This window comes from Castanea sativa, chromosome 1 (assembly GCF_040712315.1).
Source record: "Castanea sativa cultivar Marrone di Chiusa Pesio chromosome 1, ASM4071231v1".
NCBI classification, from domain to species: domain Eukaryota; kingdom Viridiplantae; phylum Streptophyta; class Magnoliopsida; order Fagales; family Fagaceae; genus Castanea; species Castanea sativa.
Genome location: NC_134013.1, coordinates 24,115,379 through 24,136,915, shown reverse-complemented (window position 1 = coordinate 24,136,915; position 21,537 = coordinate 24,115,379). Strand labels below are relative to the sequence as shown.

The following is a 21,537-nucleotide window of genomic DNA, read 5'->3' as shown; positions in this document are numbered from 1 at the left end:
TTCAAATATTGAGAATTGGAGTCACGATTCCAACCCATCCAGCCTTGTGTCAATTGGAGTCACAGCCTTTAAACTTGTGAGTTAACTTGGAAAGTTATAGATATTTAAGTCACGGTTCCAACCCATCTAGCCTTGTGTCAGTTGGAGTTTTGATGAGAGAGATACGCCCAAAATACTAATCAGTGCTTAAATCAGATTTTTCCTTTTCAGATTCTGTCTCTTTGATTTTTTTCCTTATTTGAAGCTTCCAATCATGGTAGATGATCCAAGCACTCCAGCTGCACCTCCTTAGACATTGAAGCATTGTCCTTTATCTCTACTTTAATTCTAGTTTGGCCTTCATTCTCTCACAAATTCCTGTAAACTTATATTTCTCACATGATTTCTTGAAAGTAGAAAATTACACACAATGAATGGCATCTTATTCAAGAAATTATGTAAAGATAAATAATAGGGACTAATGCAAATCATGACTTAATTATACAAATTAAGCATAGTAATAAGGAGATAACGCCCACATAAATATATAATAAGTATACATTTTAAGGTGTTATCACACCCGCCAACTTAAATCTTGCTAGTCCCTAGCAACTTACAAAGCACCCATGTCTACTAAAAGTGAAAAAACCTAAAATTCAAGTCACTTTCGTAGGCTACATGACTGCACTTCCCATGTGTAGCAAGTCTTTGAACCCTTAGGTCACCTCTAGTGGACGAGTTTACTCTTGTGAGGGTTTGTAGTGACTCTACCCACACAAGTCAAAGGTTTCCTGAAAATTCTTGTAGTAAATGTTAGTCTGCTTTATCATTATATCATACAAATGAACTTTCAATTTTGAGTTGAGATACTATTCATCACATTAAAGAGTTTTCACTAGCTTCACTTTTGGAGTGTGTGTGTGTGCATAGCCCATCCAATCAAACCGGCTTTTCCAAACATGCATAGACTAAGAATAATCTAGATTAGAGTCTCTACTCCAAAACCTCTCTTAATTCATCAACACTCTGAAAGAACACACATAGAAGTAATGGTTTCTCTCTTCAAATCACATTTGAACAAAAAGGAAAGAAGAAGTTTTAAGAATATCACATGTGCATACAAAAACAGTAGCTAAAACAACGCCTAGTTTTTATCCCAAACACATACCAAGCATGCACCTTTTTAGGATCAAGTAGGACTTAAGCTCAGTGGTAGTATAATCTTTATGAAGGCAAATTGCTCTCTTTGAAATATGAGGTATATGAATCAAGTGTAGAAAATTCAAGCCAAACCCAACTCATATCGATAACAACCAACTTGAATCAAAATAACCTTTACTCAACCATATAACCCTTCTAAAACACATGAAAGATGTGTAAGACGCCAATGATTTATTGATTGATTATGTATGCCTCCTCTTTCTTTTTTTATTTTTTATTTTTATTTTTTATTTTTATCTTTCTTTTCACTTTTTTTTTCTTTCTTCTTCTTTTTGATTTTTTTTTTGAAAGAAAAGAGAGACAATGGTGTTATCTAAACACATCAATTGCTCAAAACCTAAACCCCCATAAGAATACCCATAAATAAAAATGTTTTGTGGTATTATAGAAGTATTTCTCATGACTCAAATGATGGTGACAATGGTTAATGTAAAGGTAGGCTGAATATTTGTTTAGCTGGTGACAAAAAATTGTGGTCTTAGGCTCTTATCTCCTAAAATTTCACATACACCAGCATGCCTATGGACAAAAATAAATAGGATTATGGTATATCTTCCCATAATATTTCTCGTAGTCAACCAAAAAATAAAGAGATCTTTTACAAAAATTGAAGCATATGAGAGAAATTTAAGAGCTCAAACAAATATATACTCTCACAAAGAAAAGTAAGGCTCAGTAACTCTCTATATGGGTTGAGTTTTAGCTTATATCCAGCTTGTTCATGATCCATGCATATCCAACATCCAACCGTCCGCTAACCTGGCTATTGTGCTCAAAAGTTTCCAATTGTGCTCTTCATGAAAGAGTCTTAATATAGCAAATAGTATAACTAACTTAGCATTATTCATTCCATCACATGATATAAAAATAAAGCTTATAACTCTTCTACATTCAAATTCAAGGGTTTTTTTTTTTTTTTTTTTTAGAGAATTGAAAAGTTGCAACCAAAAAGAAAGGAAAAAAAAAAAAATCATGCAAGGTGTAGCAAAATGTGTAGACCTCTCCCCTCAACTAAAATATTACATTGTCCTCAATGTATCAAAGCCAAAATAAATTGAAGTATAAAGGAAAGAAGGTACTTTAAGCATTTAAATGGTTTTAAAAAAAAAAAAAAAATTTCTTTCACACCTACAAATGTTAGCTCACAACAAAAAAAGGAAAAAACAAAAAAAGAAAAAGAAAATAGAAAGAAAAGAAAATTAAAACAAATATAGTACAACTTCATAAGGCTCTTTCAGAGTTCACGTAGCATCCCAATAGGTAGGGATCTTCATTGACATAGTCTCTTCCTTTGGTATAACTCCTCCTAAGTATGGTTTTAACCTTTGTATATTTACTTTCAAAATCCTACCATCTCTAGGGTCCTCAACTACTACAGCTCCACGGTTAAACACTTCCCTTCCAATGAAAGGGCCATCCCACCTAGGTTTTAACCTACCTGGGCCTAAATATGCATACTTGAGACCACTGGGCAGCGGCTTAAACTCCAGCTGTGGTGCCTCTTCACTTTAATGCACGAGCTTTTTTTCATTTTCCAGTAGCTCCTTAAAGCAAGGCTTCCATCGTTTATTAATTCCCATCATTTGTTGTTCTTCCAAAACCTATAAGGAAGCCACAAAGAAAAATTTTCAGATACACGAATATCACATTCTAAATCATAAGAACCAACAGAATTATTAAGAAGAGTTTCAAGAGGATCAGAATTTTATTTATTTATTAAACTCTTCTTGATCCACCGCCCCATTGTGGTTCACATAAGCACCGTTATCATCCTCATGTGGTTGTTTAGCCACATGAAATATGTTTAGCTCCAAAGTTATGGAACCAAAAGTGAGTTGCATTCTTCCATTCCTGCAATTAATTAAAGCATTAGCTGTGGCAAGAAAAGGTCTACCCAAAATAATAGGGGTATGAACACTAGGATGTAAAATAGGTTGGTAATTTAGAACAATAAAATCAACTGGATAATAAAATTGTTCAATTTTCACCAACACATCCTCAACAATCCCTCTCAGCTCCCTTACAGAGCAGTCAGCCAACTGTAAAGTTATTGAAGTAGGTTTTAACTCACCAAGTCCAAGTTTTGGGATAATTACACTTTACCCACCTGTGGTTTGCTTCTAATTCGATTTGCCTACCCATGGTTTCATTTTTGACATTTTGCCCACCTGAGATTACCTTCGTTTATGCTCCGTAACCCACCTCTGTTAATTTGAAGGGTAAATAAGTCTTTTTCCTCCCATTTTATATCTCTCTCCTCCCATAACAAGAAAAAAAAAAGAAAAATAAGATTAAAATATAGTATTAGTTTCTCACCATTCACAAACATGAAGAACATACATAAATATGAAGAACATACACCTAGAAAACTAATACAAATCAAATCAAGCAATACCGTTTCAGCCTAACTCTCATCGAAACTCTCATCTTCGCTCTCTCCCAAATGAAATCCCAAGCTGTCCATGGCTCCGCACTCATCACCACTACCCACGACAAATTCTTCTCCAATGGCTTCGACCTCGCATGGGCCTAATCCACCGGCTCCTCCTCCGGCGCCGTAGATCGACTCCACCACTTGGTCACTTCCTTCAAACCAGTCGTCTCTACTCTCCTCTCCCTCCCTATGCCCACAATCGCCGCCTTCCCCGGCCACGCCACCGCCGCCGGATTCCTTCTCGCGCTCAACCACGACTATGTCTTGATGAGACGCGATCGGGGCGTGCTGTACATGAGCAAGGTCGATATTGGCCTCACTTTCCCAGATTACTTCACGGCTCTAATGAGGTCAAAGATCGGCTCTGCCTCGGCTGGGCGTGATATATTGCTGGCTGGGAGGAAGGTTAAGGGAGAAGAGGCGGTGAGGATGGGAATCGTGGACTCGGCGACGCACGATAGCGAGGAGAAGAGGCGGTGAGGATGGTTAGGTCTTCGTTTTCATAGCTAGGTTTTTCATGGTGTTTCATGGATGGGTTTTTCATGGTGCTTTCTTGGCTGGGTTTTCATAGTTGGGCTTGGTTTTCATGGTTGGAAAACTGGTGGATTTTCGTTTGGATACTGAGAAAAAAATGGTGGAAAGAAATTTCTATCTGAGTTCTTTTCTTTATTTCTGTGCTTGTTTCCATGTGCTTGACTTCATTTGGATTTTTTTTTTTTTTTCATTTTTTAGTCTTTATTTGGAAAGAAAATCTTGATCTTCTTGGGAAAAATTTGAATACCCAAAAAATAGATCAAAACACAAATCCTAGATGCTACAAAGCTGTTTAAGGTGTTTCAGTCTGCTTTGTTTTTGTAGATTTACTGCCTTGGATCTAGGATCTTAGTTTGGTGAGCAAGTTGGATGGTATTGCTTGATTTGATTTGTATTAGTTTTTTGGGTGTATTTCTTGTTTGATTCAAGTGAGAGTGCGTGGAGAGGTGTGTTTAATCTGATTTCTTTTTTATTTTTTGATGAAACTTGTTAGAGTAATGGAAAAATTAGAGGTGAGTTATGGAGCATAAACGGAGGTAACCTCAGGTGGACAAAGTATTAAAAATGAAACCACGGGTAGACAAATCAAATTAGAGGTAAACTATAGGTGGGTAAAGTGTAATTATCCCTCAAGTTTTTGATATACACTGAAAGTGATCAAATTAACACTTGCCCCAAGATCTAGCAATGCATGCTCCATGATGTAATCTCCAATAGTACAAAAGATTGTTGGACAACTTGGATCCTTATACTTTGGTGGGATCTTATGTTGGATAACTGCATTTACCTGTTCTGTTAGGAATGTGGTCTTCTTCACATAATGCTTTCTTTTGATGGTGCATAAGTCCTTAATTACCTTGGCATATGCAGGTACTTGCTTGATAACATGCAATAATTGCAAACTTATCTTGACTTGATGCAAATGCTCTAATATCTCAGATCTGGTGTCCAATTTCTTAGGTAATTTTAAGGCTTGTGGAAATGGTGGAGGGATTGGGCATTTTTTAATTTCATCAAACCCAAACGACTCAGTTTCATCCTTTTCTTTTTCAACTAGGGTCTCCTTAGATTTCTTAGTCACTAAAGGAGAACTTTTATTAATCTCTTTACCACTCCTCAAAATGGTCACAGCTTTTACTTTCTCATGTTTATCCTTAGAGCCAATTCTTAGATTTTGATTGATGGGATTGGGTTGAGAAGGAAGCTTCCCTCTCTCTATCCCACTCAATGAATTTGCAAGCCTAGTTATATGACTCTTGGTCTCTCTTACCTCTTCATCTAGCCTAGTGAGCATGGATTCAAACTTTTGATTTTGCTCACTTTGCCTTTGAATGAAAGTACTAAGTGCATCCTCCAAGGAAGTTCTAGATGATGATGATGATGCATGTGGTGAATTAAATTTCCTTGGAGCAAGAGGATTCAACACATTGTCACTCTTATAACTCAAATACGGATGGTTTCGTATATTTGGGTTATAATTGTTGGAATATGAAGACTATTTGGCCAATATGAAGACTAATTGGCCAATATGAATTAAATGCATGTACTTGTTCTTCTGGCACATTTAAGAATGATGAAAGTGATGCACATTTATTTGTAGCATGGTTTATCTCATGACAGATTTTACACACATCCATTGAGTCTTCTCTAAAGGTAGCACTAACACTCTTACTTCCTTTCATTTTGAGTGCCTCAATTTCTTTAGTTAACATGCTGATTTTTGCACTCATGTTATCATCTTCCCTCAACTTGAAAACACTTCCACTAGAAGTGGTAGTGTTAGTTCTAGTCTTATCAGTGTAGTCCATAGGGCTAGGTCCAGTGTTGGAGTTTTCAGCTATCTCATCAAGATAGTCCATTGCATCTTCGAGTTCTTTTTGTTAAAAGTCTCCTCCGCATGAGAGTTGAACAAACTGTCGGTCCCTAGGTGTAAGTCCTTCATAAAAATAGCTAACCAACCTCCAATATTCATACCAATAAGTTGGGCAGAAATTGAATAGATCTTTGTACCTTTCCCAAGCTTGGTATAAGGTCTGATTTTCTCTTTGGACAAAATTACCTATCCTTCTTTTTACTTGCTGGACTTTGTGGGGAGGAAAATGTTTCTTAAAAAACTCATGGGCCATCTCCTCCCAGTTACCTATAGACCTAGGTTTCAAGGTGTAAAGCCAACTTCTTGCCTTATCCTTAAGTGAAAAAAGAAAGAGACGTAACTTAGCAGCCTCAATAACATTTTGTGCATAGAAACTACTAATTACCTCTTCAAAAGCTCTAACATGGACATAAGGATTTTCATTTTCTTGTCCCCTAAAGTTAGGAAGTATTGCTAATAAACCTTGTTTGAGTTCTACATGTGGTGCATTAGCTTAAAACATGATGCATGAAGGAACATAATTTTGTGTGGGATGCAAAAATTCATACATAGTTCTTCTATTCTCCTCATAATTATTATGTGTTTCATCACCCATGATTGATGAAGAAGGTGAAGGCAAACGTGTGTCAAAAAGATTACCAAAGTAAGTTTCAAAATTTTCTAATCTGCCTATATCATTTCTAACCCAAATGCTCATGCAACAATGAATACACAATCAAATGAAATAAAATAAAATCAAATAGAAAAAATAAAAACAAAATAAGGGGAAAAAAATGAACGAAGTTACCAATAGAAGAATTTCCACCAATTGTGCTTTGCTCCCAAAAATTGCCTCTGAACACATAGCAGCTCCCCGGCAATGGCACCAAAATTGCTTGCTCACTCCCAAGTGCAGGAGATCATAGCAATATAATTCTTGGAGTACCGATGTCGAACCACAAGGAGCAGGGTAAATTCAAAGACAATATAATTAAATAACAATTTGGGTGAAGAAGAAAAGTACTTTTGCTTGGTGATTGTTAACAAGAATAATAACAAAAACTTATTTAAATCAATAATGTAAATACTAGGGCATCGGGGTGTTTCCCTATATCAATATGAGATTATTTGTAATCTAAGAAAATATATATTTCATAATTGATTGTTCTTATACAATTAAAAACTTATGATTCGGTTGAACTAAGACAATTCAAGAACGCATGATAACCTCGATTAATAATATGGTTAGAATAGTTTTCAGAAAAACTCATTCACTGTAAAACGTGATTTCTAATTGAAACTATTAGAAATTCATCTAAACAATAAGAAAAACATGATTGAACTTATTGAAATCAAGGAAGAACTAATACATCAAAAGAAATCTAATTGAATAATCAAATATTTAATTGTCTAAAATATTAGAGAGAATCACATTGAATATTTATACCGTATAGAAGAAACATAACCCCTAGCCCTAGCAAAGAGTTTTAGGCTATCATTAGAGAAAGAAAAATATAAGGTTTTCTCTGCCAAAATTCGTTCTACACAGCCTCCCTTCAAAGCCCTAACGTAAAAGTGTCCAAAGAAAATAAAACTTTTACTATTTTAATTTCCGTTCAAGTTTACAGCAGTAACTTGTGAGTTAATTTCGGTCTTCAAAAATTGAGAATTTCGAAAAACTCAAAATTGAAAATTTGTAGATATTTAAGTTAAAGTTCCAACCCATCTGATTTTGTATCAATTGAATTTTTTATGAGAGAGATATGCCCAAAATACTGATCAGTGCTCAAATCAGATTTTACTTTTTTAAATTCTACCTCTTTGATTTCCTTCCTTATTTGAAGCTTCCAATCATGGTAGAAGATCCAAGAACTCCAGCTGCACCTCCTTAGAAATTGAAGCATGGTCCTTGAGCTCCACTTTAATTCTAGTTTGGCCTCTATTCTCTCACAAATTCCTATAAACTCATCTTTCTCACATGATTTTCTGAAAGTAGAAAATTATACACAATGAATGACATCTTATTCAAGAAATTAGGTAAAGATAAATAAAAGGGACTAATGCAAATCATGGCTTAATTATACAAATTAAGCATAGTAATAAGGAGATAACGTCCACATAAATATATAACAAGTATACATTTTAAGGCGTTATCAACGGCCACTGCCTATTCCTGGTAATCCTTCTACTCTTTCTGATGACCGTGTTTGGGACCACCACACGGGTGGTTGCTCAGTAAAATCTGCACATCATTATTTTGTGCCTCTATCTAAAGGAGCAATAGGAAGGTCATTGGTAACATGGTCTTGGGTATGGAAATTAAAAATACCTCCCAAAATTCAAAATTTTGTTTGGAAATGTGCTCATCATCGCATGCCTACTAGATCGGTCATTTTCCCGCATGCTGCCTTGACAAACCAAGTGTGTCTCCATTGCAACGAAATTGAAACGCCAATTCATATCCTGCGTGATTGCCACTTTGAACGTCACTTTTGGTCTTCATTTCCAGGGGCCATACTTATTTCTGGCTTTTCAGGCTTGAGCTTCATGATTGGTGTAAACTTAACTCCAAACTTACTTCTTCTTTGTGCTATATTCCATGGTATATTATATTCACTTTTACCATGTGGGAAATCTGGTTGGGACGCAATTCTTTGATATTCGTGGGAAAATTAATCCCTTATCATACCTTAAAACAACATGCTATAGCTCATGCCACTGAGTTTTTCTTTCTCAGCATAGTTCTGCCAGGGCAATCACCTCCGTCTTCCCTCAATTACATTAGATGGAGCCCAGCTCCTTTCCCGTATATAACTCTGAATACAGTCGGGAGCTCGTTAGGTAACCCCGGCAAGTCTGGGACGAGTGGCGTGGCTTGCTCAGCAAATGGAGATTGGTTGTGGGGCTTCTCTTTGCACATGGGAGTCATCAATAATACTATGGCTGAACTGTGGGGTATTAGAGAGGCATTGGTTCGGGCATGGACCAATGGTCATCACCGAGTTTGTCTTTAAACAGATTCTCTTCTTGCTTACAAATAGTTGAACACTACTGATGATTATCCTATGGAATTTTCTAACTTGATTTTGGATTGCAGGTGGCTCCTCAACAGGGACTGGGAGGCACGCGTTGAGCATATATGGAGGGAGGCTAATAGCTGTGCAGATCTACTGGCAAAGAGGGGTGCTTCTCAATCGGAAAGGGAAGTGTTGTATGATACATGCCCCACCTTTTTGTGACAATGTTTATATTGGGACTCCATGGGTTTTGTTTCATCCAGGAGTTGTTGCGGCTAATAAGGATCCAATAGTGTTTTGTTTGGTTTTCAGCTCTCCCTTTCTTCCTTTCAGTGTTGATCGGATGTTGTTGTTCATTTTCAGTTTCAGATGTGTGTTTATATGGTTTGTTAATCTGTAGTCTTATTGTAATATTTCTGTTGTAAGACCTTTTGTTTTTATCTAATATATTTCTTGTTTATGCTGAAAAAAAAAGTGGATTACCGATTTACTTCCCACCCTAAATTTCCTATCATTAACTCGCATAGCACATCTTGCTAAGGAGCGTGCTTCTGCATTGACATCTCTTCGTACGAACGATGCTTGAGCTTGAGCAAAGCTTCTTTTGTTCTCTTTATGAATAGTGATTTATCATGTTAAATTGGTAGTTGTATGTTAATCAATAAAAAGTTGCAATGTTATTTTATCATTTTTGTTGTTGTTGATAATTAGATAGTCACAATGGAAAATTGAGAATTTGAATATTGGATGTTTTGAAAACACCAAAAAGTACTAACCAGTTGAACTATAATCCTACAATACTCTTGGTGTTATCATATCTTTTAAATTTGTGAGCTAGGTTGAATTCAAATCATTTTAGATGAATCGTTTGAGAAATGATTCTAATATTGAAATTACATTTAATGCAAAGACATGTGTGTGTATGATGTATACTTGTACAGATACATATGGGCCAAGGAACAAAAAAGAAAAGAAAAAAAGCAAAAGCTGAGGGTTGCCAATTCCCCTAATACAATTTAAATAGCCCTTCCGTTCTCCATACAAACAAAGGCCAGAGGACACCGTTGCCCCTTATTGACTTTGCTATTGCAGCAATACTCCTAAGGTTCGTGTCAAAACTCAAAAGGGCCTCTAAGAAGTGGCGACTCCAGCGTTTTCTTTTAGGGGGTCAATAGTGTCTTGAGCTAGGATTTTGTTGTGGGGAGTAAAAAATAAAAGGGATAATTACACTTTACCCACCTGTGGTTTGCCTCTAATTTGATGTGCCTATCCGTGGTTTAAATTTTGATACCTTGCCCACCTGTGATTACCACCATTAGTCTGTCGTTACCTACCCCATCACTTAAACCGTTACAAACACAAAAATATAACAAAATTAGAAAAAACAAGATCAAAAAGTGATTTTTGTAAAAATATTTGAAGGCTTTAAGAGCTTCAATGAGAACACTAACACAATTAAAAATGGTTTATATTTACAGCTCTACTCAAACAAATTTCTCTCTCTCTCTCTCTCTGCTTGTACCTAAGCAACAAGCCACCCTTTCTTGGATCGAAAAGCCATTAGATTGAAAATTGCTGATAACTTGAGGCATAGTTTTGTGGGTCTTGAGAGTTCGAGTTTGAAACCAGCCTATATTTTCAATCTAAAAGAACATGCATGTTGGCGCAAGAGAGAGACCCACGAGAACAGCTAAGATGTCTTGATGGTGAGGCTCTTCCCCAGGAGCAACAATGACTTGGTTCAAAGGCAAGCAATTTTTGTATATTTTTTCTTTGGCGTTTTGAGATTTATTTCAGATTTGGGAGTTTTGATTGGATTTTGATATGATTTGGTTTGGTAAATGTTGATTGTGGTCGATTCCATTGTTGGGTTGGCTAAGTTGCAGTCAGATGGTGGTGGGTATGGGCGATGGTGTGACAAAGGAATATGAAGAAGAATGGGCGTTGTGATTGTCGTTGATTTTTTCTTTTCTGGGTTTTGGTTTGAGGTGGAAGAGAGTGAAGAGTGGGTTTGAAAATTGTGTTGGTTTTATTTGCGGTTTTTTTTTTTATTGCAAAGGACTCCAAAACAAGATTAGGTTTTTATTTTTACGACAAGATTGGGGTTTGTTAATTTTTCTGGGATTTTTTGAACTTTTCTGGGTTTTCAGGTTTTGAACTTTTCTGGGTTTTTAATTTTTGTTGGTAGGGACATGAGGAGTAGGAGATTTGATTTGATTTACATGAATGTTGTTGAGTTAGATTAGGAATTTTAATTTTTATCCATTATTGTATCAATTGGATAAAAATTAAAACTCCAAGAGTGTACTAGAAAGGAACAAAAAAGAGTCTATCATTGAATCTTTTTTCGTGGGTCTCTCCTGGAATTGATACACTCTTGTGGAGTCCATAACTATCACTGACTTTTTTTTTTTTTTTTCTTTTTTTTCATATTTTCGCTAGAGCAATTGTATCTGAATAGTTCATTGCTCTGTAAAAAATGGATCTAAATTTGGATTTATATTAAGTTGTTATTTTTTCTCATGCGGCTTTATCATGTTTTCAGATTTATAATTAGTTGTTTGCTTGTGGTTGAGATGATAGGTTCAAATATAAGTTGAAGTTCTAAGAAACTGCATAATTTTTTTTACCAATAGCACATTTTGATCTTGTTTTCTCTTGAATTTTTATGTTTTTTATGTTTTGGGAGGAGAGAGACATAAAAATAGTGCAAAAATACATATTTACCCTTCTTTTTAACAGAGGTGAATAACAGGAGACTAACGGTGGTAATCACATGTGGGCAAAGTGTCAAAATTTAAATTACGGGTAGACACATCAAATTAGAGGCAAACCACAGGTGGGTAAAGTGTAATTATCCCAAAATAAAATGATTATTATTTTTTGTATATACAATTGTCATATTACATACAATAATCTAACATAGTATTCTAAATAGTATACAATACAACTATATTGTAAAATAGTCTAAAAGAATTATTAATAATTTAAAGATTGGTAAGAAAACAACGAAAGAATGCATAAATAAATATAAATAAATAACTAATCATAATATTTGTCAAATTAATAATAATTTATTATAATCAAATGTAATATCAATTAAATAAAAATATATGATAAAGAAAAATAGTAACACACCTAAGAGTAGGTCTAAGAGTACAAGTTAAACTAAAGAAAATAAATAGTAACTTATATAGGATTTTGTTTTTGAAGTGTATGGATTTTTAACCATATATGTGGTTATTATCTTGGAATTGGAGTAAGCACTAAAAGTCTTTTTTGACTCGAAAAACTGTAGAACACTTATCAAACTACTTGATTAGATAGAAAGAAAATATAGAAGGGAGAAAGAGAGAATGAGAAAAGAATAATAGATGTAAATGCAGATCAATTAGTTATACAATTAGTAGTGTAATTTTTTGTTGATAAAGAAGAAAGGTGCAGGAAAAAATAGTTTCATTCTGCCATCAACAATAAAGTAAGCTAAAGTCCAGTGAGAAAGTTTATTTATTTTTTAACAAATGAACAATTTTAAGAGTAGTGTTACTGACAAAACATTTACACAGTAAAATTTAGATGGCAAGTTGTTAAAATTATGTAAAAAAGTGATGTCAATTATGGGTTTAGATAAAAAGTCAATTACAACTTGTCACTTAACTTTTATTGTAAAAATATTGTGAAAATTGCACTAATATGATTATATTTCAAGTTTGTTTCAATTGGGTTTAAACAAAATTTAGAGTGAGGGCGTTCAAAATTTTATTTTAAGAGTAGAAAAAAATTTAAAATTTTATACATAATATTTTTTTTGGGCCAAGCCAGGGGGTTCGTTTGAACCCCCTGGGCTGGCCGTAGAGCCGCCAGTGCCTCTGAGATAGTTGGGCCATTATTATTAGTTATTACTTCAACCATGTGAAGATGTAAACGGACCGATTTCACTACCAAAGTACTTTCTTCAACCAGAAGAGTTTCCTCGTACATATTGCAAAAGCAACAGCTAAAAACATGTGGACTTTTTGCTAGGGACTCTTTACGGTCTTATATTGTGAGCTTCAAATACTACAAGTTTAGAAATAAATGTATGAGCTCACTTTGAACTTCAAGTAGTAACTTACATATATATGAAATTCCAAAGGTAAAACAAATAGTTAAGGATAGCACCGTTCACTTCTATTTTCTTTTTAATTTAAATGGTACTTCATCTTTCATAATTGGTAATTAGTATATTACTTAAAAAGAAAAAAAAAATTACATTCAATAATTTCATTTTCAATCATTTTCTGGTGCATTGCTAGGGTTTACGATTAGTTTCCAATCAAGTCAAGTTTTTATTTTTAGTTTTTATTATTGTTTGCTTAAATAAATAAATAAATAAAATTTATTTCCTTCCCTTGTTAATTCCTCAACTTAGTTGGCAACTAGACGCAGGAAAAAGAAAACTAAGGAGGCAAAAGGCTTCATATTCCTAGGAATCCAATTTCTCAATTGGAAACAAATGATCCAAGAACTCACACAGCCTAATTGTCATTTGGAGAAACACCATCACAAATGGAACAGTTTGTTCCATCTTTTTTACCTGTTTTTTATAGGACTTGACAACTACAAAATGCCCATATCTTTAAGCACAACATTAATAACAGCCCAATTTTTAGCTCATAATTTTAATCATCAGTCTTAATACAAAACTCAAATCAAATAGTTATTCCATACCCACCTCCCAGAACCATGTATACGTTAAAAAACTGAAAACAAATTGCATGTACCATATATAGATATTTTTAAATATCTAAATATGATGGTACACGCAATATATCTCAACAAATAACTAAAAACAATATAATGAGACATGTGAATTTATATGATATGATAGTACATGCATGCATGTTTATTTGAGTGAGGAGGGAGAGAGAACAGTATAATAGCAGCAGCGACAACTACAATTCATTTCCTAGTAGCAGAATCTGGGATGGAACGTGGAAATTGTTGACAAGTCAATGACTTGTGACGAATCCTGTTGTAAGTTGAAATATCCCTAATATTATCATGGGAGTGCAGTTGATCCCGAATCCAGCAAGTACAAAGACCATCCACAATATGAAGAATTCCTCAGACATTTAACAATTTTTTTTCCACACTTCAAGATAAGATAGATGTTAGGATGTGTGCCCTTAAATCCTATTGAATGATGTTATGTATTTTATTATGTATTTTATTATGTATGACTTAATATTGTGTTTAATAAAGTTGTTTTGCTATTATCTAAAATAATGGTAACATGAATATTGAGACATTATCATATAGTCCATGAGATGCATAGTATGTGATTTATGTAAAAAGTCACAGAAGATATAAATCATAAGTTCTTTGTAAACTCATAATTTTAGTTCGTAGTTGGTGATGAAATTGGGCATTTCATCTGTGAAGACTATAACATATTAACTAATATGATTTGTCTTGATCATGGAAATGGAGATTTCTAGTTGATATGTTGATGTGTTTTAAGAGTTAAAACATATTGAACTGAATCGGTGTGAGATTTATTATTCTCTTAACGACTGTCAAATAAATAATAAACTCACGACTTATATTTGCATGAACTCTTAATCTTGAGAGAATAATGGACTTGATCATGAGGTGTAGGTTACTTTGATATATTAGGAGTGAGATCTAGAGTTACGGTCAAAACCTCAGTATGTTGGGCAACCACATTTAATGTTGATGGAACATATATTCTCAAGATGAAATTTATAATCTTTTAACGGAGATACAAAATATTCCCTTGAGATAAGTTTAATGAGTTTGTTATTCAGAATGTTAGGCCTAACTATTTTAGTAAATAGTTACTAGAGTATATATTTATGAAATTGAATTTCATAAATATATGATGAATAACTTAAAGGATTAAACCGGGTACTCAAAGATAAGATGTAGTAATCTACAAAGTGGCAGTCTACTTTTATGACTTTGTATTACTACGAATATTTTTTGAAGGGATTGCATGTACGATAAAGTCTTGGGATATAATTTATTGATAAGGCCTAGAGTACAACTATATTTATATAGTGGTATTAAATATAGTTAATGGTAACTTTAGATTTGTCAAGAGTTGACAGAAAAACCCAAGGCCAATTGGAGCTAGTGTCTTATTGGTCCCTTTTGGTCCTACTCCAAGCCACACACTTAAGCCCAATTGGAAAGGCCCAAAAGGCCAGCCCAATTAGATAATCAGTTAGATACAAAGGGAGAAACATACAGATTTTTCTGAAGAGAATTTTGTAAGAATTATTGCAAAGTGGTGCAAAGGTGTTAGACACTTTTTGACATTCTCCTTTTGGAACTGATTGAGAGACCACACATCTTGGGCGTTAGTGGAATTAGAGTGAAGATTGAAAGTGTTCCCAAGCGATTTTGATATTCTGTTTTGAAATTCACCGCTCCAAGGTATACTTTCTTGTTCTTAAATTCTGAAACTTATATAGTACATGTTAACTTTTATGAATGAAGTAGATTTGTTGTTTTTCCGTTGCACACATGCATATTGCCATCAAATGGTATCAAAGCGGTCTTCATTTTGTATCTATTTAATATGTTTTGAGTTTTGGAATTATTGACAATAGTTTCATTTTGTTAGAAAATAGTTTTCTGCATGGTTGTTGAAATTATTGTTTGATAAAAACTGATTTTGATGTTATGATGTTGTTTAATTTTTATTTTAAGTATGTTAAACTGAACTTTAAGGCTATAGCATCAATGAAATTCAGTTTTGATATCAATTTATGTTCATTATGATCGTATGTTGGTTGTTTTGTACTTGAAAACGTAGAAAAACTGTCTTAGAAAAATTTTGGAAAATTCAAAATTCACGACGCTCGATTAATCGAGGATCTGTCGAGCATCTATCGAGCTAACAGAAGATCTCTCGATCGATCGAGGATCTGTCGAGAATCGATCGAGCTTCGTAGAACTTATTCTCGATCGATCGAGAATCTGTCGAGGATCGATCGAGGACTGTGGATTCAGAATTTTTCTAAGTGTTTTTTTACATATATAAAGAGCAAGGCAATGTATAATTAGTTTATGCATGTTTTAAATTTAAAAACCTTTATCTTAAAACATCTAGTGGGAGAGAGATACAAGAGTTGGATCTCACAACCTCCATTGTTAGTTCATAGTAGTGTGAAATATATTCTTTGTTTTTGCCTCGAGCTTAGCATTTCATGCAAAGTATTTATTTTATGGTCCTACAAGATTGGATTTCTTGGTTTATAGTGGTTTGATCAAACGCATTGTCTTAGCTTCGAGCTTTGCATTCCATGCGGAAGATGTTTTATGATGGTACTACAAAATAAGCCTGTTAAAGGGATGAAATGTGGCTACACATGATTCTAGACAATGGTATACACTAGACTACGTATTATAGTATCCTCTATGCTGAGTTCTTACTATTATTACTTAGAGGCTAAATGTAAAACGACATATTATTAGTGTTTGATAAGAGTTATCATGATAACACTAATAATGAGAATAATTCTCAATCAATCATAGTATTTAATGTTCACTCTATGCTGAGGAATATTAAATATGAGATGGGGTTGTCGTTGCATATATTATGTTATGGTTTTATTAAGGTTCCATACTATATGTTTATATACTAAATTGATAATGTCCAGTTTACTTATTATATTCATGTTTATTATTTTCAGATTTGAACATGGCATCATTTAGTCCACTTCTTTCTATTCTTAATCAAAACAAACTGACTAGATCCAACTATGTTGACTGGAAAAGAAATTTGGACATTGTTTTAACAGCTGAAGAGCACAAATATGTGCTTACTCAACCATGTCCTAGCTTTCCTTCATTAGATGCTCCGCTTGAGGAAAAACAGCGATATGATCGTTGGCAGAAATCTAATGAAATGGCCAAGTGCTATATCCTAGCATTCATCTCCAATGTTCTACAGCATCAAATGCAGGATGTAGAACTAGTTTCAGACATTATGCATAGTTTGAAGGAGATGTTTGGTGAGCAAGGCCGTTCAGCAAGGTAAGAAACCATGAGGCAAATTTATAATACCAAAATGGCTGAAGGTACTTCAGTGAGAGAGCATTGTCTTATAATGATCTCTAATCTGAATACATTAGAGGTTCTAGGTACCGACATTGATGGAGAATCCCAAGTGGATATGATACTCTAGTCACTACTGGAATCATTCAAGGAATTCAGACTGAATTATAATATGAACAAAAATGTTTATTCTTTGTCTGAATTGATGAATGAATTGGTAGTGCCAGAAGGCATCCTTGGTACTTCTAGTGTTGAAGCCAATGTTGGTGAAGTTTCTACTTCTCAACCTAAGTCGAAAGGCAAGGGTAAGAAGAAGAAAAAGAAGGACTTCACTAAGCAAGAGGGTAAACAAATTGCCTTGGGAGTTGCCAACACAGGAAAGAAGCTCAAAGGAAAGTGTTTCCATTGTGGTGAGAAATGACATTGGAAGAGAAATTGTCCAAAGTTTAAGGCTGCCAAGAATAAGGGTATGGAAACTTCCTTTCTTCTTGAAATATGTTTGGTATAGAATCCCACGGATTCCTGGTGTGTGGATTCAGGTTGTACTAATCATATCTGCAATTCTTTGCAGGAGTTTCAGGAGACCAGAAAGTTGAATGAAGGAGAATTGTTTCTTACCTTAGTGGATGGGAGTAGAGTTCCAGTTGTATCTGTTGGAGTGCTTAATTTGTGCTTTGAGTCTAGGGTTTTAATATTGAAAGACTGTGTTTATGTACCTAATGTTCGTAGGAATTTAATTTCTACAACTTCTTTAGGTAAAGATGGATATTGTGTTATCCTTAAAGACAATGTTGTAATAAAGAATGGTAAAGTGTTTATCTATTCAGGCAATATTGTTGATGGTCTTTATATTTTAACTCCTGATAAGCATGAATTATACAATTCTAAATTAGATAATAATTCACATGTGAAATCATTAAAGAGAAAGCTTCCTTCTACTAATGAAACATATTTTTGGCACTTGCGTTTGGGTCATGTTAATTCAAACAGAATTCAAAGACTTATAAAAGATGGACTCTTACAGCCCATGGCCTTTGATGAATTTCCAGTTTGTGAATCTTGTTTAGAAGGTAAAATGACCAAACGACCTTTTAATGCAAAAGGTAGAAGAGCCCAAAAGTTGCTTGAATTAGTACATTCAGATGTATATAGTCCTATGTCAATCCAAGCAAGAGGTGGTTATGAGTATTTCATCACCTTCACTGATGATTACTCTAGATTTGGTTATGTGTACCTAATGAAACAGAAGTTCAAAGCTTTTGACAAGTTCAAAGAGTTTAGGGCTGAAGTTGAGAATCAATTGGGTAAACGCATAAAGGCCATTCGATCTGATCGAGGTGGCAAATACCTTCTTGGTGATTTTAAGGATTACTTGACTGAAAATGGGATTATATCCCAGTTGATTGCACCTGGAACTCCACAACATAATGGTGTAGCAGAAAGAAGGAATAGGACTCTTTTAGATATGGTTAGATCCATGATGAGTTATTCAACTCTACCAATTTTCTTTTGGGAATATGCTTTAAGTACTGCAATGTATCTTCTGAATTTAGTACCTTCGAAGTCTATTTCTAAAACACATGTGGAGTTGTGGAATGGGCGTAAGCCTAGTATGAGACATCTCCATATTTGGGGTTGTCCAGCACATGTGTTAAAAGGAAAGTCTGACAAGTTACAGTCTAAAACAGAAGTGATTTTCTTTGTAGGCTATCCAAAAGGAACAGTTGGAGGTTTATTCTATAGTCATAAGGATAATAAAGTGTTTGTTAGCACAAATGCCGAATTCTTGAAAAATGACTATATGAATAATTTTACTCCTAGAAGTAGAGTTGTCTTAGCTGAAATAAATAAAGCTGTAGTTAAACAACCAATGGATGAAGCTAGGGATGATGTGGATGTATTAGTTACACCACAAGATACTACTCATGATATGTCTAGTACACAGGTGCCTCGTCGTAGTGGGAGAATTGTTCGGCCTCCTGTGAGATTTATAGGTTTAGGAGAAACTTATGAAACTATCTTAGAAGAGGCTGAATCGGATCCTTACACTTATGATGAAGTAATGAATAATATAGATGTACATCATTGGGTCCAAGCTATGAAATTTGAATTGGATTCTATGTATTCCAATCATGTATGGGATCTTGTAGAGGCGTCTAATGGCATTAAACATGTTGGTTGCAAATGGGTTTACAAGAGAAAGAGAGGGATAGATGGAAAAGTTGAAACCTTTAAAGCAAGATTAGTGGCGAAAGGGTATACACAAAAAGAAGGCATTGACTATGATGAAACTTTTTCGCCAGTAGCCATGCTTAAATCTATTAGAATTCTCTTATCCATTGCTGCTCATTACGATTATGAGATTTGACATGTCAAGACTGCATTTCTAAATGGCAATCTTGAAGAAGAAATCTACATGTTGCAACCGGAAGGTTTCATAGTAAAGAACCAAGAGCATATGGTATGCAAGTTGAAAATGTCCATTTATGGACTTAAACAAGCATCTAGGTCATGAAATATCAGATTTGATCAGACAATCAAATCATTTGATTTTGAACAAAATCTTGATGAACCATGTGTGTAGAAAAGACATCAAGATAAAGTAGTAATGTTCCTAGTACATTATGTTAATGACATTCTACTCATTGGAAATGATGTAGGAGTAATGTCATCTATAAAAGTTTGGTTGTTAAGCCAATTTGATATAAAGGACTTGGGCGAAGCTAATTATATTCTAGGGATCAAGCTTTGGCGAGATCGAAAGAATAGGATGTTAGGCTTGTCTCAAGCTGGATATATTGATAAGGTTCTAGAACGGTTTAGCATATAAAACTCCAAAAAAGGATTACTTCCTTTTAGACATGGAGTTCCTCTGTCTGATGACCAAAGGCCTGAGACTCAAGAGGAGGAAAATATGATGAGACAAGTTCCTTATGCTTCTGCTGTGGGAAGTCTCATGTATGCCACGCTTTGTACTAGACCGGATATTTGTTATTCAGTTGGCATGGTCGGCCGATATCAATCAAATCCATGACCAAAACATTGGCAAGCTGTAAAGCATATTCTCAAGTATCTACGGAGAACGAGAGATTATATGCTTGTTTACCGTTGTGAGGATTTAATTCACGTTGGCTATACAGATTCGGATTTTCAGTTGAACCTAGATTTCAAAAATCCACGTCGGACTGTGTTTTCACCTTGGGAGGTGGAGCCATAAGTTGGAGGAGTGTTAAGCAATCTTGCATTGCTGACTCCACCATGGAAGCTGAGTATGTTGCTGCTTGTGAAGCAGCAAAAGAGGCTGTTTGGCTCAAGAAATTCCTTTCTGATCTTGGCGTTGTGAGAATTGAGCAAGTTCCTATTACATTGTTCTGCAACAATAGTGGAGCGGTTGCACAATCCAAAGATCCAAAGAATCACAAGAAAGGAAAGCACATTGAGAGAAAGTATCATATCATTCGAGAAATTGTTGCTCATGGAGATGTGGTAGTGGCAAAGATTGATGATACAAAGAATCTAGAGGATCCATTTACCAAAACCTTGCCCCAAAGGACTTTCGAGTCACATTTGGAGGAGATGGGAGTTAGATTAGTGCACAATAGTCTTTAGGGCAAGTGGGAGATTGTCAGAATGCGTGCCTTTAAATCCTATTGAATGATGCTATGTATTTTATAATGTATGACATTATGTATGACTTAATGTTGTATTTAATAAAATTGTTTTGCTATTATCTAAAATAATGGTAACTTGAATATTGGGACATTATCATATAATTCATGAGATGCATAGTATGTGTTTTATGTGAAAAGTCACAGAAGATATAAATCACAAGTTCTTTGTAAACTCAGAATTTTAGTTCGTAGTCGGTGATGAAATTAGGCATTTCATCTGCGAAAACTATAACATATCAATTAAGATGATTTGTTTTGATCATGGAAATGAAGATTTCTAGTTGATATGTTGATATGTTTTAAGAGTTAAAACATATTGAACTGGACCGGTATGAGATTTATTATTCTCCTAACGACTGTTAAATGAATAATAAACTCACAACTTATATTTGCATGAACTCTTACTCTTGAGAGAATAATGGATTTGATCATGAGGTGTAGGTTACTTTGGTATATTATGAGTGAGATCTAGAGTTACGGTCAAAACCTCAGTATGTTGGGCAACCACATTTAATGTTGATGAAACATATATTCTCAAGATGGAATTCATAGTCTTTTAACGGAGATACAAAATATTCTCTTGAGATAAGTTTAATGAGTTTGTTATTCAGAATGTTAGGCCTAACTACTTTAGTAAATAGTTACTAGAGTATATATTTATGAAATTGGATTTCATAAATATATGATGAATAACTTAAAGGATTAAACCGAGTACTCAAGGATAAGATGTAGTAATCTACAAAGTGTTAGTCTGCTTTCATG

The 21,537-nt window shown here is 34.5% G+C and overlaps 1 protein-coding gene and 1 pseudogene across 1 annotated transcript; one reads left to right on the top strand and one right to left on the bottom strand.

Moving 5' to 3' along the window:
- The first annotated feature begins 1,620 nt into the window (after positions 1–1,620).
- Positions 1,621–4,114, top strand: LOC142623330 (enoyl-CoA delta isomerase 2, peroxisomal-like; annotated as a pseudogene).
- Positions 4,115–4,790: 676 nt separating this feature from the next.
- On the bottom strand, positions 4,791–6,027 carry LOC142623323 (uncharacterized). The gene is made up of 2 exons (XM_075796723.1): positions 5,716–6,027; positions 4,791–5,663 (listed from the first exon to the last, which is right to left on the bottom strand). Exons 1-2 carry the CDS (start codon positions 6,025–6,027, stop codon positions 4,791–4,793), a joined length of 1,185 nt encoding a protein of 394 aa, XP_075652838.1.
- Between the last annotated feature and the right edge of the window lie 15,510 nt (positions 6,028–21,537).

Bases quoted from the DNA above. Each gene is read 5' to 3' on its own strand.
- LOC142623323 (XM_075796723.1), bottom strand. From the start codon at position 6,027: ATGGACTATCTTGATGAGATAGCTGAAAACTCCAACACTGGACCTAGC. The intron at 5,664-5,715 runs GTACATGCATTT...TTGGCCAAATAG, and splicing joins TAAATGTGCCAGAAGAACAA to TCTTCATATTCCAACAATTA.